This window comes from Symphalangus syndactylus, chromosome 10 (assembly GCF_028878055.3).
Source record: "Symphalangus syndactylus isolate Jambi chromosome 10, NHGRI_mSymSyn1-v2.1_pri, whole genome shotgun sequence".
In the NCBI taxonomy this organism is placed as follows: Eukaryota; Metazoa; Chordata; class Mammalia; order Primates; family Hylobatidae; genus Symphalangus; species Symphalangus syndactylus.
Window position 1 is genome coordinate 116,426,698 of NC_072432.2, and position 26,484 is coordinate 116,453,181.

Sequence of the window (26,484 nt, forward strand, 5' to 3'; positions counted from 1 at the left end):
GCTTTAGCAGGGGTGCTGAGACCAGACCCAGACCCAGGTCAGCTAAGCCCCAGGAGAGTTCCAAATCTGCTCAGAAAGTACAATTGCAAATTGCATATGTATGCAGTCAGGAGTGGTTAGGACGCATCTGCCTTTTTCCTAGGAAACACAACGTTTTTACATTGAAAAGTGTAATTTCATTTAATCTATTCTCTAGGATGTAAAATTATTCTGTCAACCACAGTGTGCTAACTTCAACCCTTTCCTTTTCTTTTGCTTAATTTATTATTATTATTGTTATTATATATATTTTTTAAGACAAAGTTTCACTCTCATTGCCCAGGCTGGAGTGCAGTGATGTGATCTCAGCTCACTGCAACCTCCACCTCCTGGGTTCAAGCAATTCTCCTGCCTCAGCTTCCTGAGTAGCTGGGATTACAGGCATGCATCACCACGCTCAGCTAATTTGTGTGTGTGTGTGTGTGTGTGTGTGTATTTTTAGTAGACATGGGGTTTCACCATGTTGGTCAGGCTGGTCTCTAACTCCTGACCTCAAGTGATTCACCTGCCTCGGCCTCCCAAAGTGCTGGGATTATAAGCATGAGCCACTGCACCTGGCCTTCTTTTGCTTAATTTATTATTAATCGTCACCATTAATAGCCTGTTTGAGAGTACGAAACAGTTTACTTGGAGGAGCTCAAAGCTTCTCATAGCTTTCTTTAATGAAGAAAGCTATGCAAGGCAGTCCTCTGTATTCAGCAAAGAAGAAAATTCAGTCTGGGAGGGAGAAGCCTTCCATGAGACCAGGTTCCACGACTAACTTGCCCTTTCCATCACCAGCGTGGGTTGGGAGTGACTCAATCCCTCCAACAACTTCCTATGCTTGGAGCCCATTTAGGGTCCCGTTCAGGGTCACGTCACTCAGTGACTCCCCTGCTTTGAAGCGGGACCAGGATCAGTGCAACTTAAGCAGCCTGGGAAGGTCCTATCTGTAATAATAAAAAAAGTGTGCTTTCCTCTCCTGGGGATTACCATATCTGAAATCTTGCAATTAGAAATTAGTTCCTTTGAGTGAACTACCAATACATGCAACAGTGTTTTAGTACATTTTCTGTTGCTATAACAGAATACCACAGACTTGGTAATTTAAAATGAACAGAAATATATTTGACTCATGGTTCTGGAGGCTGGGAAGTCCAAGGGCATGGCACTTGGAAGGGAGGGCAAGCGAGAGAGCAGGAGGGGGCCAGAGTCCCCTTTACAAAAAGCCCACTCTCGAAATAACATTAATTCATTCATGAAGGCAGAGCTGTCATGACCTAGTCACCTCTTATCAGACCCCAACTCCCAGCTCTGATGCATTGGGGTTAAGTTTCCAACACATGAACTCTGGCAGACACATTCAAACCATAGCAAACAGTATAGTTGAATCTCAAACATATCAGGATGCCTGCCTCCAACTCTGACATGCAGAAAAAAGCCAGCCACAAAAGGGAGACATACTGTATGATCCAGTCATAACTCTAGAAAACTCTAGAAAAGTCCAAACTAAACGGCAGGGACTGAAAGCAGATCACTGGTGGCCTGAGGCTGGAGGTGGGTGAGGTGGCCTGGGAAGGAGCATGAGGGAGCTTTCTGTGGTGATGGAAATGGCCTATTCCTTGATTGTGGTGGTGTTTATATTAGCATATGTGTTTGTCCCAAACTCATGAAACTGAACACTTAAAATGGGTGGCTTTATTTTAGGTAAATTACTCCATAATAAAGTTGATTTTAAAAATTAGTCCCTTGGGTGCTCCTCTTCTATCCTCTTTCAAAATGAAAAGTTTGGTCCAGGCTTGATGGCTCATGCCTGTATGTAATCCCAGCACTTTGGGAGGCTGAGATGGGAGGATAGCTTGATCCCAGGAGGTGAAGACTGCAGTGAACTATGATGATGCCATTGCACTCCAGCCTGGGCAACATAGCAAGATCCCATCTCTAAATAAATAAATGAAATAGGCTGGGCACGGTGGCTCATGCCCGTAATCCCAGCACTTTGGGAGGCCAAGATGGGCAGCTCACGAGGTCAGGAGATCGAGACCATCCTGGCTAACACGGTGAAACCCCGTTTCTACTAAAAATACAAAAAATTAGCCAGGCGTGTTGGCGGGCACCTGTAGTCCCAGCTACTCCAGAGGCTGAGGCAGGAGAATGGCGTGAACCTGGGAGGCGGAGCTTGCAGTGAGCCGAGATCACGTCACTGCACTCCAGCCTGGGAGACAGAGCCAGACTCTGTCTCAAAAAAAAAAAAAAAAAGAAATAAATAAAATAAAATGAAGAGTTTGGGGAAGAGTAATGCGGGGTAATATGTGGTTTAGAGTACAGCAGCTGGAGCAACACTGCCTGGGTTTGAATCGCAGCTCTACCACTTACTAACCATAACTGAGCAAGTTATTTAACTTCACTGGGCCTCAGTTTTCTCACCTGTAAAATAGGGAGGGACCTCATAGGATTCTTGTAAGGCTGAAATGAATGTATGCATGTGAAGTGCTTAGAGCCCAATGCCTGGTGGACAGCAAGTGCCACTCAATTTTAAACTAATTTACATGGACGTGACTTGTTAGACACAGACTCGCTTCAAATTGACAGCTTTTTTCTAGTTATGATTCTTTAAAAATTTTAAGAGCAGTTTTAGATTTACAGAAAAAAATAAACAGAAAATGTAGAGAGCTCCCATATGCCCCTCATATACAGTGAGTTTCCTCTACTATTTTCATCTTGCATTTCGGTGGTACCTTTGTCACAATTGATGAGCCAATATGGACACATTATTATTAACTGAAGTCCACAGTTTACATTAGGGCTCATTCTTTGTGTTGTACATTCAATGGATTTTCACAAATGTATCCATCATTGCAGCATCATGCAGAATGGTTTCACTGCCCTAAAAATTTCCTGTGTTCCACCTTTTTACTCCTCCCTTCCCTATAACCCCTGGCAACCACGGATCTTTTCACCGTCTCCATAGTTTTGCCAACTGCAGAGTGTCCCATAGTTGGAGTCATACAGTATGTAGACTTTCCAAGAGGGGTCTCTTTCACTTAATAATATACGTACTTATTTATTTATTTTTAGAGACGGGGTCTCACTATATTGCCCAGTGATACTCCCACCTCAGCCTTCCGAAGTGCTGCGATTACAGGCGTGAGCCACTGCAACTGGTCTCACTTAGTAACATACATTTAAGATCCCATGCCTGCTCATGGCCTGATAGCTCATTTTTCTTTTTCTTTTCTTTTCTTTCTTTCTTTTCTTTTCTTTTTTTTTTTTGAGACAGAATCTCAAGAGCAGTGGCACGATCTCAGCCCACTGCAACCTCTGCCTCCTGGGTTCAAGTGATTCTCCTGCCTCAGCCTCCCACTAGCTGGGATAACAGGCGCTCACCACCATGCCCAGCTAATTTTTGTATTTTTAGTAGAAACGGGGTTTCACCATGTTGGCCAGACTGGTCTTGAACTCCTGACCTCAAATGATCCATCCACCTCGGATTACAGGCATAAGCCACCGTGCCCGGCAGAGAGCTCATTTTTCAAATTGATGAATAATATTCCACTGTTGGGATGTACCACAGTTTATTTATCCATTCATCTATTAAAAGACATCTTGGTTGTTTCTGAGTTTGAGCTATTATGAATGAAGCTATTATAAACATTCATGTATAAGTTTTTGTGTGGACTTAAGCTTTCAACTCCTGTGGGCAAATATCAAGGAGTACAAACACCAGTTGCTGGGTCTTATTGTAAAAATATGTCTAGTTTTGTAAGAAACTGCCAAACTGGCCAGGCGCGGTGGCTCACACCTGTAATTCCAGCACTTTGGGAGGCCAAGTTGGGCGGATCATGAGGTCAGGAGATCGAGACCATCCTGGCTAACAGAGTGAAACCCCATCTCTACTAAAAACACAAAAAATTAGCCGGGCATGGTGGTGGGCGCCTGTAGTCCCAGCTACTCAGGAGGCTGAGGCAGGAGAATGGCGTGAACCTGGGAGGCGGAGCTTGCAGTGAGCCAAGATCGCGCCACTACACTCCAGCCTGGGCAACAGAGCGAGACTCCATCTCAAAAAACAAAAAGAAACTGCCAAACTGTCTTCAGAAGTGCCTGTACCATTTTGCATTCCGACCAGCAGTGAATGAAAGTTGCTGTTACTCTACATCCTTGCCAGCATTTGGTGGTGTCAGTGTTCTGGATTTTAGCCATCTATTAGAATTAGCCATTCCAACAGATGCCCAGTGGTGTCTCACTGTTGTTTTAATTTGCAATTCTGATAACATATGATGTGGAGGATCTTTTCATGTCTGTGTTTGCCATCTGTACATCTTTGGTGAGGTATCTGCTCAGATCTTTTGCTCCCCGCCCCCCCTTTTTTTTTTTTGAGACGGAGTCTCGCTCTGTCACCCAGGCTGGAGTGCAGTGGTGTGAGCTTGGCTCGCTGCAACCTCTGCCTCCTGGGTTCAAGCGATTCTCCTGCCTCGGCCTTCTAAGTAGCTGGGATTACAGGTGCCTACCACCACACCCGGCTATTTTTTGTATTTTTGTTCATTTTTAAAAATTGGGTGTTGACTTTTAAGTGTTCTTTGTATATTTTGGACACAAGTCTTTTATCAGATAATGTTTTGCAAAATTTTCTCTAAGTTCGTGGCTTGTCTTTTCATTCTCCAAATTGTTTTCCACCAAGCATCTGGAATGCCATCATACCTCCCTATGTGTGTGTGTGTGTGTGTGTGTGTGTGTGTGTGTGTGTTTGTGGGGTGGGAGTAGAAGAGAGAAGGACAACATTCAGAAGGAAGGGAGGGTACTAGGAAAGAATAACACTTGATGTAGTCTTCAAGGGGCTTCTTATATTCTGATTTGAGAGAGACGATCTCATATTCAATAACAAGAAAAAGCAATGTGAGATTCATTGCAAATGCCTGGCACCCTGCAGCAAGCAGAGATTTGAAGGATTAGAGATGGCGGTGGGGGCTGCATGGAGTCTGAAGGGGGCGCCCATGTGCAGGAGGAGGAAATTGAGGTGAGAGGAGGAATGATCTGGAAAGAAGAGCAAAGCATTCCAGACTGCAGTAGGTGCTGGGTGGCATGAGAGAGTCACGGACCAGGGAGGCCAGCTTAATCCTTCCTCCTGCAGGAGCCCCAGGACATCTGGGAATGGGGCGGGTGGGGAGGGGCTGCAGTGGATGGACCCTGGCAATTTGAACTACGCACGGAACATGGGGTGACAGATTCTGAAGACAAGCTGGGACAATATTCTCATTTTGCTGCTTCCCCTAACTTCCGTTTTGTCCCCTCCAGGTGGAAAGTCTCCTGCTAGGAGAAAAGGGAGACTTTCACCTAGCACAGTCATGCAGAGGGGAAAAAAAGCTGATTGAAATCTCATTCACAGACACCTGGCTTCTGCCAGCTCTGACCACCTTGTCTCAAAGATGCAGCTGAAACGGGGAAGGGGGAGCACCAGACAAAAATGGGAGCTTTTCTGCAGAGAGATGGGCTGGCACTTGGCAAGGCCCACGCTCCGGGCTGCAGCCCAGCACAGCCTCACTGGTCTCCCAGAAAGCATATGAGATGCCTGCTCAGGGCGCTCAGGGTTGGCTGAGGACACAGCCTGACTGCTCTGTTCCAGTCACTGGTATTTATGAGCCTCCTGTGAGCCCAGACCCAGGTCTGCACCACAGGGGAGGCAGGAAAGGTGCAAATTCTGCTCTGCCCGCCAGCCCCCTGCACTCCAGGGGTTGCCCATGGTGGGCAGAGGATGAGGTGGGCAGAGGAAGCCAAGGTTCAGGAAAAAGAGCCCCCGAACCTCAATAGCATTAGCACGAAAACAGGACGAACACGTCTCTGGACTGAATTATGTCCCTCCAAAATTCACATTAAAGCGGTAACTCCCAATGTGATGTTATTTGGACATGAGGCCTTGGGGAGGTAATTAGAGTTAGAAGAGGTCATGAGGAAGGGCCCTCAGGATTTTATTAGTGGGTTTCTATGAAGAGGCAGAGAGAGAAATCACTCTATTTGCCAGGAAAGGTCCAGTGAAAAGACAGGTCTATGAACCAGGAACCAAATTGGCCAGCATCTTGACCTTGAACTTCCCAGACTCCAGAACCATGAGAAATGTCTGTTGTTGACGCCACCAGTCTGGTGTTTTGTCATAGCAGCTGAGCTGACTGAGACAAACACGAGTGATGTTCCCTTCCCAGCCTTCCAGCCACAGCTGGCTGTGACCAACACTGGGACACTGGAGACTTTGCTTCTCTGTTCACCCCCTCCACAGTTTACCTTCCTGCTCTGGGCCAGCGGTTATTCTAGAAGTGTGGTTGGGGACCACTGGGAGTTACCAAGACCCTTTCAAGGGGTCCACTGGGTCAAACTATTTTTAAAATAAAACTAAGACCTTATTTGCCCTTTTAGTCTCATTTTTTTAGAGCTGGTGATATGTCAGGAGCAGCTGGAGACACTTCCTCCAGACTGACCAAGGCTTATCATTGGGGAGAGCTCCAGGGACATCAGGCAACTTGGATTCCAGTCCTAGATTTCCCCTCAGGAAATGGGGCATTGACTTAGATAACAAAGCCTCCTCCTCACTGTAGCAATGGCATTGTCCCATTTTCCCTGAATATTGGTGTTCTTTTTCATAGATTGAGATATAATTTTATATTCCCTATATATCTCACAAAGCTGCTAAGGAAGCCAAATAGATTAAATGTGAATGTTCTCTAACAAGAGAAAATTGTTCCATCATTATTAGGTGTAATTATTAAGAGAGGAGCAACCCAAGGAGAATCAGGAAATGAATATCCCTGCCATCCCAAACCACTGACTTGAAGTGAATTCCTCTCCAGCCTGTCACTCACGCCTCACCAACATGGGCTAAAACCTGCTTGTGTGAGAGTGAGGGACCCTGGGATCTGCCCACCCACAGGTCTTAAGCCAGCCTCTGCTCTGGCAGGGTGTAAACACCCAGAGTAGACAAACAACAGAGGGAGAGCCCTGGATGCAGACACCCAGGGGAACTACTATCCAGGGGAACGAATTGGTCCCATTACCCCATCCCTGTGGCCCCTCCACCAGTGGAGCTGCAGTGAGAGGTGGCGGAAAGCTTCACCTTTCTTGTCTCTTCCACTTTGTAGAGTTCACCCAGTATCTCTGTATTCTGCTATAAAATGACTACTTTTGGCAGTGATTATGCTGCAAAGGTCACATTGTCTTTTCAGAAGGGCAGTTCAGGTTGGAACTGAACTGGGTTGCGCAGCCACTGGGTGGTGACAATGTTTCTTCGCAGGTGACCTCCAACTCCAATCAGGGGATGCCCAGACCTGCCCAGACTTTGGCTGGGCTCTGAGGCAAACCTTCCAGACGGGATGACAGAGGCTGCAGTTGAGGCCTAAGTCAGGAACGATGGAGCAGGAGATAAAGTCCTGCGCTGGAAAAGAATGAATGTCACAACTCTATTTTACAGACAGTGGCTCCGAAGGGCTTTCATCACATGCATCATCTTGGAGCCCCTCGACCTCTCTGTGAGGCAGGTATGACAGGAGTTTTTGCTCACATTTTATAGGATTGGAAAATGAAGTCCAGAGAAGTGACATGGCTTGCTGAAGGCCACATTCGAAGTGACAGAGGCAGGGTTTGGCTGGGCCTTCCGACTCCAGGCCACAGCCAGCGCTTTCTGAGTGCAAGCTCCTTTCATCAGATGCTTACTACAAATGATTCAGGGCACTGGGCCATGGGGACATGGAAATAAAGATGACATGGGGTCCCTGTTCCTAAAGAACTCAGAAGGCCAGGCACGGTGGCTCGCTCCTATAATCTCTGTGCTTTGAGAGGCCAAAGTGGGAGAACTGCTTGAGCCCAGGAGTTAGAGACCAGCCTGGGCAACATAGTGAGACCCTGTCCTTACAAAAAGTGAAAAACTTAGCTGGGTGTGGTGGCATGCACCTGTAGTCCCAGCCACTTGAGAGGCCTAGGTGGGATAATTGATTGAGCCAGGAGTTTGAGGCTGCAGTGAGCTATGATCGCATCACTGCACTCCAGTCTGGGTGACAGAGCAAGACTCTGCCTCTAAAGAAAAAATAGGAAAGCGCATAGTCTTGGAGGTGGGACAGAGGGCAGGGTGACAAGTACATAAACAACACTTCCAATGACAAACTCGGTAAAAAGATCCATGCGAGCACAGAGAAGGACCTGAACTCAGTCAAGCAAGACTTCCGGTTGGGGGTTGACGTGTGTTCCCCCAAAAGTTATGTTGAAGTCCTAACTCTGGGAGCTCTGAATGTGACGTTGTTTGAAACTGAGTCTTTGCAAATGCAGTCAACTTAAGATGAAGTTATCAGGGCAGGTCCCTATCCAATATGACAGGTGTCCTTATAAGAAGAGGAAAATGCCACGTGAAGACCGAGGCAGAGATGAAAGTGACGCAGCTGCAGGCCAAGGACCATTGAGGATCGCTGGTCACCGCCAGAAACCAGGAAGGGGCAAGGAAGGATTCTACAGGGTCTCAGAGGGAGCGTGGCCCTGCGGACTCCTCCGCTTGACTTCCAGCCTGCACAACTGTGTCTGTGCTTTTCCATGCTGTAGGCCCTGCCTTCGTGCTGTTACTTCTGCCCACCACGTTTTCCTGTACGGTCCCTTCTGAAAGCTCCACAGCCTTCCCTGTTGAGCTCAAGTGTCCCCTTCTCTTGGGAAGTGTATTCGCCTCCTAGGGCCCTCATGACAAAGCACCACAAACTGGGTGGCCTCAATAGCAGACACACTTATGCTCTCACAGTTGTGCCCCTAACACAGGAGAAGCTAGATACCTCTGGTGTTTCAGCTCAACGCTCAGAGTTAATTGCAGTCATTCAGGTTTTACAGCTCACAGCCTCAGATCCTATCAACTTTGTCTGTGATTCAGCTTATGTTGTAAATGTAGCCAGTTGCATAGAAACTGCTACAATTAAAAGTACACTAGACCCAGAACTGCTTAGTTAATTAACTACTTTATTTTTGAGATGGAGTCTTGCTCTGTCACCCAGGATATAGTGCAGTGGCATAATCTCAGCTCACTGCAAGCTCCCCCTCCCGGGTTCATGCCGTTCTTCTGCCTCAATCTCCTGAGTAGCTGGGACTACAGGCGCCTGCTACCATGCCCGGCTAATTTTTTGTATTTTTAGTAGAGATGGGATTTCACCATGTTAGCCAGGATGGTCTTGATCTCCTGACCTCGTGATCTGCCTGCCTCGGCCTCCCAAAGTGCTGGGATTACAGGCGTGAGCCACCATGCCCGGCCGCTTAATTTATTTTTAAGACTTCAACAAGTTATTTGTTCTCATGCAGCTCCTTTTCATATTTCTCATATTTGCTCTCACACACAACTTCCTGGGCCCCTATCTCTAGGTGATGAGACAGCAGACAAACTGATTGGTTCTGTGTTTCAGCAAGCTCAAGCGTCTCATGCACTTCTGCACCAAAATAATTCCGCCCTTACTCGCATGTTCCATTTATCTCATAGCCAAGCTAGGGCTATTAATACAAGCCTGTCCTACTTGCCAGCATGTCCCTGGAACTACACCTGTAAAAGGCTGTAACTCAGGAGATTTGGCTCCAAATGAAATTTTGCAAATGGATATTACACACATAGCAACCTTTGGTAAGCTTAGCTATGTTCATGTGACTATAGACACTTATTCTCATATGCTGCATGCTACATGCCAAACAGGTGAGACGGCTGGTCATGTATGGCCACATTGTCTGTCATCATTTGCTCACATGGGGATACCTAAACAATTAAAAACTGACAATGGACTCATGTATACTAGTCATGCTTTTAAAAATTTCTTACGGCTTTGGACTATAATCCATAAAACAGGAATTCCTTATAATCCTAGAGGACAAGACATTATAGGGCAGGCACATTAAACATTACAATGCTTGTTGAAAAAACAAAAACGGGGTATAGGGGGAAAACTACCACCTCAATCAAAACTACATTTAGCCTTATTTACTTTAAATTTTCTGACTTCTGGTACAGATGGTCCGACTCCAGGAGAAAGACATTGGTACATGTTACAGGAAAAGAGGAAAGTTTATCCGAAAGTGTTATGGAAATCCCCGGAAGGCCAATGGAAAGGTCCAGTGGATTTACTAATGTGGGGAAGAGGGTATACTTGTGTTTTTGCAGGAGATGGACAAACCGTGTGGGTGCCCTCAAGGTGTGTGCGACCATGGAATGGGAGACTGGAGGAACCCAGGGTGGCCAACCACGGACCCGGTCCTGGTATGAGCCATGAGTCAGCTGAGCCTGAATGCAAAGACAGAGAGAAGGCAGACCAGAGTCACAACACAGTTCTAAGGTTACATTTGTAAAGAATATCATCACTCAATTTAGTTTGTGTTTTTAATCCTATGTCTTTTTGGCAGCTTAGAAAGACCAGCTCCAGGTAAACAATACCCAATTGACCTGTAAGTCTTGCCAGTTATATCACTGCATTAATCATAGCACATTGCAAACACATAATAGCTCTACTTTGATGATTTTTGGTCGCATCCCTGGGCTATGGACTCTGTTAATCTGTCCAAGCCTTGGGCTGCCACACCTGCTTTGCATTTTGTGAAACTTCTAACTCAGCTGACTCATCGTGCCTGCAGAGCCTTAGGCACGATCATTTTTGCTACTGTTTACTTGGTCATGCTAACAACTTCTGTCGAGGTATCTTCTGTAACTTTGCATAATTCTATTCAAATAGCTCAGTACGTGGAGAACTGGACGCACACAGCTGACCAAGCGTGGCTACTTCAGAATAAAATTAACACGGAGCTACAAACTGAAGTGGCAATGTTAAAATCCACGGTTCTATGGTTAGGGGCACAAGTACAAGCTTGCAGTTGCAGCAGCAATTGCGTTGTCATTTTAATCACACTCATATTTGTGTAACCAACTTAGAATATAACCAAAGTGAGTATCCGTGGGACCTTGTGAAAGCCCATTTGCAGGGAGCATTCACATCCAACATCACCTTTGATATTGGTGAATTACAAAACAAAATTCTTGATTTAAATAGGCAAATTCAAGAATTTCAGCCTTCTTTAGAAGCCTGGACTGAATTCCAGCAAGGCCTGGAGAGCCTCAACCCTTGGACCTATCTAAGGCACCACATGCATATCTTATATGTAGTTCTTGGAATAATGTTGTTTTGTCTCTGTCTTCTGTTTATAGTCTGTAAAATCGGATGGACTGCCAATAGGAGAATGAGAGCTGCCCAGCCTGGCCTTACATTCTTTCAATTAATTCATAAACAGAAAGGGGGATATGCAGGGAGCCGAAGGCCCATGGGATGTGACCAATGCAGGATTCCACTGGAGGCTATATGATCAAACAGCAAACTGTTTACCATGAATGCAGGATGTGAGCAAATTGACGACCGCTCCTGCTGACAGAAGGTTTGCTGGAGGCAATCACTCCCTGGCGCTGAGGTTATCTACTCCAACATTTAGCCTGTTGTTCGAGGAATGCAGTCTTGCAAGCCTACTCTAGACTGAGCAGCTGACCCCTTCTTCCACTCCGCTTCTATCTCTTTTGCCTAATAAATAAGGAGGGCTGTGTAAAGCTCAGGGCCCTTGTCCACGAGGGGCAAGGTGCCCCCTGACCCCTTCTTCAAAATATACTCTTTTGTCTCGTCTTTTATTCCCGTGTTCACCCCGCTTTGTTCAGTCCCCCTAGATCCGTGCAGGTTACAGTGGAATCCGTATTCGCGTGCGTATTCTGGCTCATTTCATACTACAGAAGCAGTGAGGTGAGTTTTGGACAGAAGTCATGTGGCCTGCAAAGTTAAAATATTTATTATCTGGCCCTTTAGAGAAAAAAATTGCTGCTTGTTATGGAGTGGCATTTTTCAAATGTGAGCATGCATTATGAGTGACCTGGAAGGCTGGCAAAATGAAGAATTTGATTCAAGAGGTCTGAGACCAAGCCTGAGATCCAGCACTTCCGTCAGGCTTCAGTGATGTTGATGCTGCTGATTCAAGGACCACACATTGAGAAGCAAGGACCGAGAGCAGCTCCGTCTGATAGAAATATACTGTGAGCCACACAATTTAGAGTTGTCTAGTGTATGCATTAAAAAGGTAGAAAGAAACAGATGATGTTAATCCAGTAACATTTTATTTAACTCAATATACCTAAAATATTGTCATGTCTCATGTACCCAATGTAAAGAAACTGAGATATTTCATATTTCTTTTTTTACACAAAGTCTTTGAAATCTGGCATGTATATATCTATATCTACATATAGATAGATAGATATAGATATATATTTTGAGACAGTCTCACTCTGTTGCCAGGCTGCAGTGCAGTGGCACGATCTCAGCTTACTGCAACCTCCACCTCCCAGGTTCAAGCGATTCTCCTGCTTCAGCCTCCCGAGTAGCTGGGACTACAGGTGCGCACCACCATGCCTAGCTAATTTTTGTATTTTTAGTAGAGACGGGGTTTCACCATGTTGGCCAGGATGGTCTCGATCTCCTGACCTCGTGATCCGCCCGCCTTGGCCTCCCAAAGTGCTGAGATTACAGGCATGAGCCACCATGCCCGGCCTGAAATCTGGTGTATATTTTATACTTACAGCTCATCTCAGTTTGGATTGGCCTGTTTCATGTGGCTAGTGGCCGTCACACTGGACAGTGCAGCTCTAGAGTACAGACTAGAGCCAGGCTGCCTGCGTTCAAATCCCGGCCCCACCACTGGCTAGTTGGGTACCTTGGGCAAGTTGTGTGCCCTTTCCACATCTGTTTCTCCACCTGTAAAGTGAGGGTAATCAAAGCACCTCCTCATGGTGTCATTTTAGGGATTGACATGGTTAGGCTTTGTGTTCCCACCCAAATCTCATCTTGAATTATAATCCCCACAATCCCCACATCAAGGGGGAGATCAGGTGGGTGTAATTGAATCATGAGAGTGGTTTCCCCTGTGCTGTTCTCGTGATAGCGTTCTCACGAGATCTGATGGTTTTCTAAGTGTTTGGTAGTTCCTTCTGCATTCATTCTCTCTCCTGCCACCTGCCAAGGTGTCTTGGTTCCTTCTCTTCACCTTCCGCCATGATTGTAAGTTTCCTGACGCCTCCCCAGCCATGCTTATCTGGGAGTCAAACCTCTTTCCATTATCAATTACCCCGTCTTGGGAAGTTCTTTATAGCAGTGTGAAAACGAACTAATACAGGGATTATGTAAGCTAACAAAGAGCTAGAACAGTGCCTGGCGTGTAATAAGCTATCGTTCTGTTATGATGACGGTTCTGCACAAGAAGCACCTTCTTTCCCTCCAATAAAGCAAGGAGGTGGTGCCGTGTTTCTTGCCCCCATCCCTGGGGCCAGACTGTGGAGTTTAGCATGCTCTCTCAGTTCTCAGCCTGGTCATTCCCCCTCGCTTTAAGGATCCTGCCTTGTTCATTCATTCCACAGATATTTATTGAATGTCTACTGCGTATCAGATCCTGTGCCTGGGGATACAACATGAAAACACACAGACAAAAGCTCCCTGCCTCCTGGATCATGTTCTAGTAGGGTAGTAGGGAGAGTCTTACATGGAACGTAATGAAAACAGAGTGTACTAGATCTAAGGTCGTAAGCATCATGGGGGAAAGTGAAGCAGGGTGAGGGGGATGGAAAGTCCTGAGAGGGCCCTGAGGCCAGGGTGGCTGGAGCAGAGTCCCGGAGAAATGAGGACTGTGGTCAGAGAGGTGTGGAGTGGGAGGCCACGGTGCAGGGCCGTCTAGGCTATTATAAAGACTTCGGTTCTTCCTGAGTCAAATACAGAGCCGAGTGGAGGGCTTTTGCCTAACAACTTCAAGGTCTTAATCACACCTTATCAGGCTGCCGTGCTGAAAACAGCCTGGTTTGGGTTGGGGTGGGGTAACCAATCATCCTCCCTGGCCCTGAACTGAGGGGCTCACTGAGATGAGGTCACCCTAAAACAAGGAGATCAGTTTTATCTTTTGTCCTCCTTTCATAAATAATCTGTGTCCCCATAACATCCATTTTAATGTATTTGAGTCAAAATATGCACATCCTCATAGGACATACAGTGTCGTATGCCCTATATTAACACAATGGCATTATGCAACAATTCTCATGTCTTGCTTTCAGTATTCAACACTATTTTTAAGAGCCACCCGCTTGCTGTTCATAGCTCTAGCTCTGTCTCTCATGGCTATACAGTATTCCATGGTACGCATCTGCCGCCTTTGACTTGTCCAAAACCTTGCTTGCCTCCATCAACACAGTCATTCAAAATCATTACCAAGGCATCCTTCCGTGAGTCCATTTATGGACCCAGGTAGAAATCCCTCTGGAGAGCCACGTGCAAGTGGCTCTCTGAATCACAGGGCACACACGCTGCTGACTTTTAAGCTGCCAGCTTCCCTTCTGGGGTACGCATTGCAGTTTGCACCACCACCAGCAATATTGAAGTCCGGGCCCCGCATCACTGCCAGCACTTGAAGTCTGGCAATTCTGAGGGGCATAAGGTAGTGGCTCTTAATTTACATTTGCATTTCTTCAGCTTAGTTTATCTCTTGTTCACCATTTGGGTTTCCCCTGCTGTGAATCACCTATTAATATCCATGGCCGGTTTTTTCTTTTGGATTTCCTTTTTCTTGTTGTTGTGCAAGAAACTTTGTACATTTTAATCCCTTTTCAATTTTAGTCCCTGCAAATACCTTCTTAGTCTGCCATCTGTTAGCTTTGATGATGAACAGAAAGCCTTACTTTAGATGTAGTCAAATCCATCCTTTCCCCCTTACATTTGGTGCTTCTTGTGAGGTTTAAGAAGTGACTTTTAAGGACAACTTAGAATGAAAAACAATCTGAAGCTATGTTTAGAATAAAATAAATATGCAGGAATTATTTTCTGTAAGCAGGGCTTCAGAAAATATCAATCTTACTTTGCCTCTGTTATTACTACCTAATTCTGGGATTTCTTTTTCCTTTCTGTCAAGCCTGAACAGGTTGCGAAAAAAGGAAACCACTTGAGGTAAACTTGGTTTTCCTAAGTTTTTCTAAATACAGCTTTAAAATGCAACACTCCCTTAACAAACTCTGGTGGAGGGAAGCGAACGGAGAACTGAGACTCACAGGCCTGGGTTCCATCCCGCCCTTCACGGCACATTGCATATGGTTTTAATGTGCCGTATGTTTTTTTTTTTTTTGAGATGGAGTCTCACTCTGTCGCCCAGGCTGGAGTGCAGTGGCGCAATCTCAGCTCACTGCAAGCTCTGCCTCCCGGGTTCACGCCATTCTCCTGCCTCAGCCTCCCGAGTAGCTGGGACTACAGGCGCTCGCTGTCTCAAAAAAAAAAAAAAAAAAAAAAACTCAGCCTCCTGAGTAGCTGGGACTACAGGCGCCTGCCACCTTGCCCAGCTAATTTTTGTATTTTTAGTAGAGATGGGGTTTCACTATGTTGGCCAGGCTGGTCTCAAACTCCTGACCTTGTGATCCGCCTGCCTCGGCCTCTCAAAGTGCTGGGATTACAGGCGTGAGCCACTGCGCCCGGCCTAGAATAGATTTTTAAAAGATTTGTTTCATAAATTTTAGAAACCTAAAGAGGTAATTTGTGAAAGAAACCAGATTTTCATTAGTTTACAAATATTTACAAAATACTATGTACTACTCAGTGTCTTCTTTACTGGATTATAAATGTAGAAACACAAAGTAAACACAGGACCTGTCATGGTCCATGTTCAAGGACATTTGGGCCAGAAACAGATACACTGATGGACAACAGGGCCACGGGAGGTGGGAGAGAATTTAAACATGTAATTTGAACATTAAACAGCCAGGAACTTCCGGAAAATTCTCTTGTGCTGCCATGACCAGTATCAAAGAACTTTACAAGGCAAGGACAGCCCGCCAAATGTTTTAAGTGTTTTGAGTCTAAAATCTGGGTATTAAAGCTTGGGCCAAGTGGGAGAAGAAGCAATCTTAGGAAAAGAAAGTGCTAAGTCTGGTCCCTGGAGTTTAAGTCTTGTGTAATCACAGGCAAGAATAAAATGATTAGGCCCAGTGCGGTGACTCACGCCTGTAATCCCGGCACTTTGGGAGGCTGAGTCGGGTGGATCACGAAATCAGGAGATCAAGACCATCCTGGCCAACATGGTGAAACCCCGTCTCTATTAAAAATACAAAAAATTAGCTGGGTTTGGTGGCGGGTGCCTGTAGTCCCAGGTACTCAGGAGGCTGAGGCAGGAGAATGGCGTGAACCCGGGAGGCAGAGCTTGCAGTGAGCTGAGATCACGCCACTGCACTCCAGCCTGGGCGACAGAGTGAGACTCTGTCTCAAAAAAAAAAAAAAAAAAAAAAAGAATAAGATGATTAATATTTTCAGAACTGTCCACTTCAAACTCTGATTCTCATGAAGGCAAAAAGGGGGAAAGGTAGTATTCACACTCCCAATTAGAAGCCTGAGAGAGCAGCAAGAACAGCCGGAACAGGGACGTTGTAGAACAACACAACAGAAGACCCACACTGGGGATTCTAAAGCTGCTCCTTTGTGTTTCGATGGCCTTGCCACCGACCAACTTTTCCCCTTCCAGTCACACAGGGGCCACTGGAATCCCAATCCCTTGACAAAACACCAGATGCCTGAGATGTGTATTTGATGACTGGTTGAACGGGAGGAAAAAAACTCCTTTTCTCTCGTCTTTGGAGTTCACATATTTAAACAAGAAGCCTGTCTTTTGTGCCTGTCACCATTGTGTTCTGTGAGGAGCTTTCAGTCCTTTACTCAAGGCAGAAATCCTTCTTAAGGCTTGGTTTTCTTGTTTGGGCCTCTTACATGAAACAGACACAGGCTGTTGACAGAAATGTTGAAGTGGCCATGAAGTCTGGAGCCCGGATGTCGTTCACCTGCCAAACAGTATCAAGGGTGAAAGGCAAAGATCGAAGGCCAAAGCGCCCCTAGTGTCCCCTGCAGCAGGTCTCAGTCAACCTTAATGGATCTATTAATAGAAAGAGGCTGGACTGCACAAGGGAAGGGGGACTAGCCTGGCTAAAAGCAAAATAAAACACATCAACAGATGCACTCTTCTTTTGTTAGGAGGTGGGATCACAGGCTCACGTGCTCCCAGACGAGGCGGGGCGTGGAAGACTCTCACAGGATTGCCTTTCATGCTGCCACTGATGGATGCTCCAGGCAGATCCACTCTGCCAAGGCGTGCTTTGGGATTAGCCCGGCACTCCTTTGTCTTTTCATGACGTTTCCAAAAGAAGACACGGTGACTCTGACAGAGGTGACTTGCACCTCACGACCCCTCTGTGCAAACCATTAGCGTTTCAGGATCTCAAAAAAACCCAAAAAACCCCACAGGGCACATGCCAATTCATAGGACAAATGGAAACAGACTGAAAACAAACAGAAACACAGAACCATGGCTTTTCAGACCTGTCAACATGGTTAGTGTTGGAAATAGGCACTGACTTCTCTTCCACCAAGTGGAATAAAAATTCAGATGTCTTTTGACATCTTAGATATTTTAACGTATTTATACTCAGGCAAAAAGCCCTATAATTATTGCACTGCCTCAAAAATTATTTATGACAGTTCTATCTTAATGCTGTGTCCTGTTTTCCTAGCGGTCAATGGCTTGAGGACCCCCCCTTGAGCTCACTTTGCTGGCTCTGTTCTCTCATTTTGTTTTGCGCTTCCCACTCCTCTCCAGCATGTCTCAGGCCTTTATTTTTGTTGGTCCTAACAGCTGGTCCCCTTCCCTTCCCATCTGTCTCTATCATCTATTTTCAGGTTATGGCTCAGGCCCACCTTCCTGCTCCAGGAGAACATCTATGTATTCTCCAACGGCTGAGAAACATGCTGAGCGTCTAATTTCATCCTCCATATTGGTAACGCCTAACATTAATAATGACAGTCATAATTTTCTGGAAATAAGCCAAAGGTTCTAAGCTTAGATCGAACCGCAAAACAGTGTAACATAAAGTCAGCATTTGCTGTTACTATTAAATACTTAAGAATTGGTTAATTTTATTACTTTTCCTTGTCTATACACAAGTAGCTACTTAAAATGGTGACCTTATAAACAGTCACCTCAGAGTGGCAATTATTGTTGGTGAATGGCTTAACATTGTAGGTTGGTCACTACTTGTGAAATATCTGGTTTCTGAGCTGCAGAGAGTGTGGACGCCCTCTCCACAACTCCACACAATTGTGCTTCACTGTAGGCACACCCAACACATGCAAAGAATGTGCGTCAGACTCAGACAATGTATTTCACTGAATTTGGACTCAAGTTCAACTCATCATTCTAATGAGTAAGAAGATTCAAAGATGACAAGGAAGCAAGCCCACACCGTCTACGGGCCATGGGATGATGAACTTTCGTTTTATTGATATTTCAGTACCCAAGTGTGGCAATGTAAGGCTGCCACATACAGCAAGTGACATGACACCACGAGGACCTTCCGAGAGAATTATTCTTACTTTGGATGGAAGACATCGCTTAAACAAAAAAACATTTAAAGATGCTTCTTTGCTTTTTATAATTCCTAACTGTAAAATGGAATTTTAGTATAGAACAAAAAAATTCTCTGTGGTTGGTCACATCGTTCATTATTGAAAGGGAAACAGTATCAAAAGAAACAAAACACTGAAATAAATTAAGTAATTTACTGAAAGGTAGTTTTGCTGCATTGCACACAACCGACCGCACAGAATTCTAAAGTTGATTTTTTTCTTAAAGGATGAAAAACTCATTTGCCATTTTTAGTTTCTTGCTAAGTGATACATGCTCCTTATAAGGAAAACTACTCTGTGTAGGCCTGAGTTTAAAATGTAAGTATCTGTTTATCCAGAGTTTGTTAATCTAGAGTACACAGGTGTGGAAAACTGGTGGTGAAAAGAGGGACCTACCCCGCCTTCAGAGCGGCTGCGCAGGGGCCCCACGTTACTGGCCTCAGCCACCAGCAGCGCCTTCACTCCGCCCAGCTCAGAAAGCACTGCCTAAAGCCGGAGCTTAGGATGAACATGGGCAAAAAGCACTGGTACAATTCCATGTGTTTCTCTTCTACTATAATGTCCCCAGAGGGATTGTGAAATCTCTGAGAACATCCCCTGGAGGAGGTTTAAAAGCGAGAAGCCCATGATACGGCTACGGAACATAAGCACTTATTGCTGGCATGTTTCTACCAAGATTGAACACAATGCTCTTCTTTGATAAAGCTTTGGGCAAGTTCCTAGTCCAATTTCTTCTGCTACAAGTACACAGAGTTTATTGCCTTCTTGGTCAGCTCTTGATATGAATTGTTCTCTTGAATTAAGATCCTCCCTGGCTTGTCTCTCACCCACCCTGTATCTCTTAGAGAAAGCACCTGGCTGTCTTCACCTACGCGAGACCTTCTCTGGAATGGGATTTGCTGCGACTGCAGACATCTCCACACAGCATAATGAACTCCCTTGAGTGGTCTCTTTTTAAACAATTTTGGGTGAGGGGCAGGTTTCTTGGTTTGTTTGAAAACTCATCTTGAAAATAATCTAGACAGAAAAATCTGAAGTGAAATTCTGGTGCATAAACAAATATTTTAAGATTGAAGTTTGGTTACTTCTCTTGTCCATCTTTTCACACCCACAAATGGAAACTACATTCCTGATTTAAGAGGATGCTTCTATCTGTATCCTTTTTTGAACTGCATTGTTCTCACGAGGACCAGCAAACTTTTTCTGTAAATATTTTAGTAAATATTCTAGGCTTTACAGGCCACATATAGTGTCTGTTGCATATTCTTCAACGTTTTTTCTTACGTAACTGTTTAAAAATGGCAAATCCACTACTGCCTCTCAGCTGGAGCAGCAAGATTTTCTCAGCCCTTGTTTCAGGACCCTCAAGTATGTGACAAATTCTTTTATGCACAGAGCTGGAAGGCGGGGGTCCCCTAACTCCCTGGGTGCCCACCTGCCCACTTCACCCATTTGTGGCCCCTTCCTTTCCTTTCTTCTATCTCTGCCACAGACCCCAGTGGCTCCATCGCCAGCTTCCTGCAGCCTCCACCAATAATCCATGGCTCCTCTAGGACGCGTCGCAGGCGGGTGGCCAAGACCAACTTATTAGGTAGCCAGAAGCTCACCCCCTTTCTTAACAACTTTGACCATGAAGCGCAAATACGATGCAGGCAAATCCAGAGAGGCAGAGCCTGGGTCCCCAGGCTGCTAGTAACACGCTTTGAAATCTAGGTGGAGGGAGCCATGCCCCCACAGCTCTTGCCTCAAGGATTAGATGCATTTTACCTTCCAGGGAGGCAGGTTAAGCTGCACCTGAGGCAGTCTGAGGCACAACTGGGACAGAATTCCCTTGGTCTTCTCTTCTGATCCCTCAGCAGAACTGCCCCTAATGCTCAGTTCACGGCAATACAGGCCTTTTCTCTCCTGTTTCTTCAAACTCTTCCAGCCTCTGCCCAGTACCTAGTTCCAAAGCCACTTTCATATCCTCAGTTATCTGTTATAGCAACAACCCCACTTCTGGGTACTAATCTGCTACCAACTACATGAATTTAACTGTTCTGGAGTTAGGGAACAGCACATACAGACACTCGCATGAAACAAACTGCCTAAAAAAACTGTACGAGAATTCCCCAAACTTCTCAACTAAATAAATAGGTGAAAAAACACCAATCTCACATATGCCAATCCAATTGTCCTTTTTAGATTTTGGCTTAAATTGTCGAATTTTTTCCTTCAAAATGTGAATTTATTTCCTGTATTGGATGCAGACTCTTCCCTTCTGGATTTACAGTGGCACTGCCAGCAACAGCCTCAGCCAATGCAGTTAGGAAGAGCACTCGGCAGGCTGTGCATGGGGTCTCCCAGTACGATTAAAAGCTGAGACGATTTTTAATTAAGTGGGGTGGGGGAAACACCAATTGGAAGCTGGAAGAAACTGAGGCACAATTAAGCAGAAACACTGAGGAATACTGAAGAGCAAGAAGTGGGCATGTGCTCTAGTTCCAATAAAACCGAAACTGGTGAAACTAGGAATTTCCAATTCTTTCAAAACCACAGTGTTCTAATGCCACTGAAACATGGAATAAGGAGAGTAATTACCTGTGGCCAGGAAAAGATAACAGTAACAAGGATTTTTCTAGATAAAATGTACCAGTAAATTCTGAAGTGTGTGTTTTTAAAGAACCAGCATTGCCTCCCCTCATGCTGGTTTCTTGGGATTTTTCACACACTCACACAAAGCTCTAGTTGATAGTTCACTATCACTTTTATAAATGGTTATCACCTGGTGCCCATATTTCTCTGTTTTGGATATAAATGGTTTAAAAAATTTAAATTTGCAAAGAAAACATATAAAGTGACAGACCTGAACAATAAATAAAAAATAAGCATCACCCTCTTCAGGTTAGAGCTTTCAAGATAGAGAAAAAAGAGGATTATCATTTCAGGCAGTAAGTTTTTTGGTTCTATAAAAGCATCACTATTCAGTCCCCTCTCCACTGACAGAATGCATCTTTCCACCTCCCTCCAGTATCAAAGTGCATTTGTTTAAATTTAACATTCCTTAAAGAAACCCCAGAAATCTCATTTATTTTTGGCAGATATCCTGTGCAGCAAAAATCAAGTGAATTTCCCTCTTCCCTACTCCTCAATTTAAAGCTGTACTCAAAATGGCTAAAGGCAATACTTCTAGACAGCAGGGCTTACAAACAATGCATTTTGTTTTTGTTTGGAGGAACAAAAAAGGGAAAGAAAAAACAAGACCACAGGAAAATAAAGAGGAGAAACCCTGAGGCAAAAATGGCTTTTCCTTTTTTGTCTTCGTGGAGCTGTGAGCCGGATCACAAGGTCCCCGGGGCGTTCTGGGCGGGAAGGCCCTCCTCCATCCAGAGGGCGGCGGCAGAGCTGCTCCGGGGAGTGCGCCTGTGGATGCGCCGCAGCCGCAGCAGGTACAGCAGGATGGCCAGCAGCACCACCAGGAAGCAGCCAGAGAACAGGTAGTGGTTGTAGACAAAGGAAACGCCCCGCCAGTGGGTGTGACTGGCTCGGAAGGCCTCCTGCTGGATGTCTCTGCCCATGTGAACACCAAACAACAAACAGGACAGTAAGCAAGGAAAGGGGTGGAAAGGGTGCACATGGGGACGGCGGGACCCAGGCCCCAGAGCTGCACTTCAGGAACTGCAACCCTACCTTGAAATGGAGAACGGAACAGCCCAATGCAGGCGACTTCTAAGTATCAATGAGATAACACACGTAAGTCTACTCTGAAGTCGGTCATTATAATTTGGGTAACCAAAATCAGAGGAATTTAGAAGAGCCGTGAAGGTTTCGCTGATATAAAGAAGTCAACGTGTAAACAAACTGCATGCTTGTGATCAGTAACACCCACGACTCACCATTTTTACAGTTAACCCAGCTAAAAGGGTTGCTGAGAAATGCTCAATTAAATGGAGGGGGTGGGGGGAAGAGCAAATGTCTCATCTATCAGGTAACTCAGGTTCTTACCACAGGTCAACTGACAGCAGATCTGCAAACGTGAATGGGGAAAAACGCACATCTTTGTTCTACTCAAGCGCTGACTGAAATGTAGCATTTCTTTGACCATGAATGCAGACAACAAACTATCATTAGCGTTGGCAGCACCCGCAACTTTGTTACTAACGAAAATCACAGATCTTTCATGTCCCATTACGGTATCATCAATGCCTCAACATACGACTGATGCTCACTGACTACACTGAAATTACAGAAAGTGCTCACTCTGCTGCCAGATCCTGTTATTTAATGTGTTAATAGAGAAGAACACATATTACAGTATCACAAACTTGTTTTCTGTAATATTTTGATATTATTTCAATATGATGGTTTCTTCTGTAATCGTATGTATTTATACATGCATTTAAAAACAGTATTTGGAGAAGAGGACTGAGTCATAAAGGTTAAGAATCCCGGAACTGACCCTTTTGCCGGGGTTGGGGAATAGACAGTTGAGAATAACCAAACACAGGGCAGTAGGACAGGAGTGCTGTGTATTACGGGATGGTAGGGCGGGAAGGGAGGAAGCACTTGTGGGGAGGGGGCAAGACCAAAAGCAAACGTCATTGTCCCCACAATTCTGCTGTGGCCGGCTCTAACAGCAATGCCCCAAACAGCCACAGACCACAGCTGCCATGAGGTGCTGTAACTGCAGAAAAGCATCTTTTTGATTATTGTTCCCAAATTCACAGCCCTACCTTAATGGTAGAAAGCGGGTCCTGTAGAGGATGGCTCCAAGGGTCCACTGAACCTCCTTGTCATAAACTTGCAAGGCAGTCTTTAAGCTTTTATAGTTGACAGGAAACGAAAAGCCCCTATGAAACACCTCAAACATCCAGGCTGATTTGAAGCACTGATACCTACAACGGCAAACACAAAGGCAAGTCAGACTGACTCGCTCTGTCAAGATGGCAAACACACACACAATCCTTCCCTCTGTGGGCAGCCTTGGGGCAGGGGCTTCCTCAGGCCGGCTCTCCCAAGCCAACTGCGCACGTTTCAAGCTTGATGTACTTGGTTCACATCCCTGGTCCCACAACATGGAGCAGTTCACCTGTCAAATCAATCAGTGCATGAACCCGGTCTCGGCATAATGTCATATATCCCTGAGATAGGTTTCTTTTCCCTCTAGCATTTCACCATGTACAGCTTGAATGAATACTGAACAGGTTCCAATCTCTTTGTACCTCAGTTTATTATAAAATGAGATGGTAGGAAGGTTCTCTTCAGCTCTGATATTCTATGACTCTAAATATTAGAGGTTTATTTTTTGCCAAGCACTGTGCTAAGCAAGTAAGAAGATACAATAATTAGTAAGATACAGTGTCTGCACTTAAGTGACTTACAATGAAAGGGGATTTTTAAAAAGCAACAGAAAAACAAAGCAGAACATGGTAAATGCATTAACGAGGTAGGATGAATTCTTGAGACTCAGAGAAAGGGCTGTAGTCTGATTGAGGGGACAGAGGAAGATTGGAAAGAGACAGCCTCTGGCTGGATTCTGATGTCTGGGCAGGACTTGAACAAGCAAAGGTATGAACAGGGGAATTTCAGGGGGAAGAGACAGTAAAAGTGACCAAAACAAAAAAGATACAGAATATGTCTGGGCACAAGTATTTGTCCCGTTTGAAAGGGGCCCAGGGTAGATGGGAAGAACAGTGAGTGAGGAGAAGCTGGACTGAGGCCAAGGGTGTGGCAAGCCAGTGGGGCCAACACTGCATTATGGTTCTTAAGAGTGCCCTGGGCTTGACCTTCTAGTACTTACTTAAGCCTGTGGAGGTCAGCATGAGAGGCGTACAGTCCCCGGTCAAAGCGTTCCCGCAAAATGGACCACTTTGTTGCACAATAATCCTGAAAACAAATTCACCAAAATAAATCACTAGTAAAGGCTTATTAAAATTCTCACTTTAAAAATGGTTTACCAAATTTATATTTTTAACTAGCAAATCCCTCCCATTAGGAAACACACAAGCTTAACTTATACAACAAATGCAAGACACACAAACACTCCGGGAATACTTACTGATTCACAAACACAATACTTTGCCTTAAAATTCTGTCCAGGGTATTGTTAAAGAGAGCTTTGCTGTCCACAACCAACCTCTCCAAAACTGTTTAGTTTCTCCCTCCATGACTGCATGGTACAGGCATACATTTTTGGAAAAGTGAAGCAGTATTTTAGCTACTTCAAACTAAGTCCTACATCTGTGGAGGACACAGTACAAGCTACTGGGATAATAATTACAAAAGGTTTTTGTCTTTAACAGAAGGCAAAGAGATCCCACTTTTCCTGAAGTTATTTGTTATAATAACTTTTATTGAGCATTGTGTAAGTGTGTCTTCTCAATGTAATACTTAACTCCTCGAGGTGGCTACCATCCCGACCTCTATTTAAAGGATGAAGACATTGCTGAGAGAGGTGGGAGATGGGCCTGGGTGTGTGACAGGGAGCACAAGGAAAACGCACTTGGCCTGGGGAACGGGCTCGGCATACGCGCTTCAGGAACACGGACATGGACACAGAGAAGAAGCCGCGGAGAGCGTGAGGGACGCCAGCTGTCTGACATGATTACAGCATACAGTGCTCTGTGCTTCGAGATGGGCTTGAGAAATACTTGGGAGATAAAATATTACACTTGTGACTGATTACACTGGGGTGTATAGGGAGAGATGAATTGGTTACAGGGAGAAGTCCATGAATCCTAGGCTGCAGGGAGGGGGACTGGATGGTTGGTGATGCCATTAATCAAGAGAGAAAACAACAGAAACAAAATGGAGACAGAATGCTGGGTTTGTCTGGAGTTGTGGAATCTAGCAGGCAACCGGGCAGGGGTCAGGACTGGAGCCTCTTCTTGAGAGGTAGCAGCAAACCCTGAGCATGGATGAGACCATCCAAGAACCTGAAGATCAGGGGCCAAGTGTGGAAGTCTGGCATCACCTAAGTTTAAGGGGTGTCAGGAAGGCAGAGAGAACACAAGAACAGGAGTATCCTGGTAGGTCAGGGAGCGGGAAGGCTAGTAGGAGAATCGTCAGATGCAGCAAAGCACAAAAATGACACAAAAGACTGTAATTTGGAGGTAACTGATAACCAGGGTAGCTAATGGAGTGGTGTGCAGAAGTCAGCGTACAGTACATTTTTTACTTCTGCTGTGACTATTCAACCTCCCTCCAAGCAAAGGGAGCAGGATCCCAACATGCTGCAGTGCAGCCTTCCACACTCCGTCTTTCCCTGCCAGTGTAAAGGGAGGACATAACTCGTCACCGTCCACACCGGTCTCTCAAAAGCATGCGGAGCAGATGGTGTCTCTCAAGGGTACCTTTGCAGCTTTAGTAAATTTAGCAGCATTGTAGTCTCCCCCCATTCGTAACACATCCTCGGTGCAGTAGTAGAATTCGGAAAAGCCATAGAATTCACTGTTCTGGAAGTGAATTGGGGGCTGGTAGACCCCATTGAGGGAAGTCTGGGTCTCGTTTGTTTTATTCATGAAAGGCTGGATAGTCTCTCGACACAGGTCAAAGTCTCCAGTCCCTCGTAGGTATATGGTTTGTCCATTTTGCTGGATTTCATCTTTAATGTCTAGGGGTAGGCAGGGGTCCAAGTACGGCATATCAGGAGTCAGACCAGTCTGTTTACCGAGAAGCCTATGGCAAAACAAGAAACTTCATCGTGAGTCCTACAGAAAACTGTGTTTTCAGGAAGTGGCTGCAAACCAGTGTTTCTCAAAACACGCTCTGTGGGACATGAGACCTGCAGGACTGTGTCTGTGGAACAGAAAAGGGTTCCGAGATAATTAGTTAGGAAAATACACACTTGAGACTTTCTTGGAGAGTCAGGATACAAACTTGCCTGCAGCAGACAGGCTACCAAAGTCCAGTTGGATAACCTATCCGATTGCCCGACGATCCTGGCAACAAGGCCTGATGTTCCCAGCTGCTGGGCACAAGGCAACTGTGTTACCAGCCC

The 26,484-nt window shown here is 45.3% G+C and overlaps 1 protein-coding gene across 9 annotated transcripts in view; it reads right to left on the minus strand.

The window, feature by feature from the left end:
- Positions 1-8,971: 8,971 nt before the first annotated feature.
- Positions 8,972-26,484, minus strand: part of ENTPD4 (ectonucleoside triphosphate diphosphohydrolase 4) — a 39,000-nt gene continuing 21,487 nt past the window's right edge. For 4 of the 9 annotated variants that reach the window (XM_055295685.2, XM_055295684.2, XM_063610844.1 and 1 more), the window contains 4 exons: positions 25,838-26,162; positions 24,286-24,371; positions 23,219-23,380; positions 18,348-22,055 (listed from right to left, as the gene is read on the minus strand). In XM_055295685.2, the coding sequence (XP_055151660.1) occupies positions 21,827-22,055; positions 23,219-23,380; positions 24,286-24,371; positions 25,838-26,162 (802 nt within the window). In that variant the 3' untranslated portion in view covers positions 18,348-21,826. Of the gene's footprint in view, positions 10,292-13,387; positions 16,889-18,347; positions 22,056-23,218; positions 23,381-24,285; positions 24,372-25,837; positions 26,163-26,484 lie in introns of those variants that run through there. The other 5 variants (XM_063610845.1, XM_055295688.2, XM_063610846.1 and 2 more) reach the window with 2 other exon arrangements.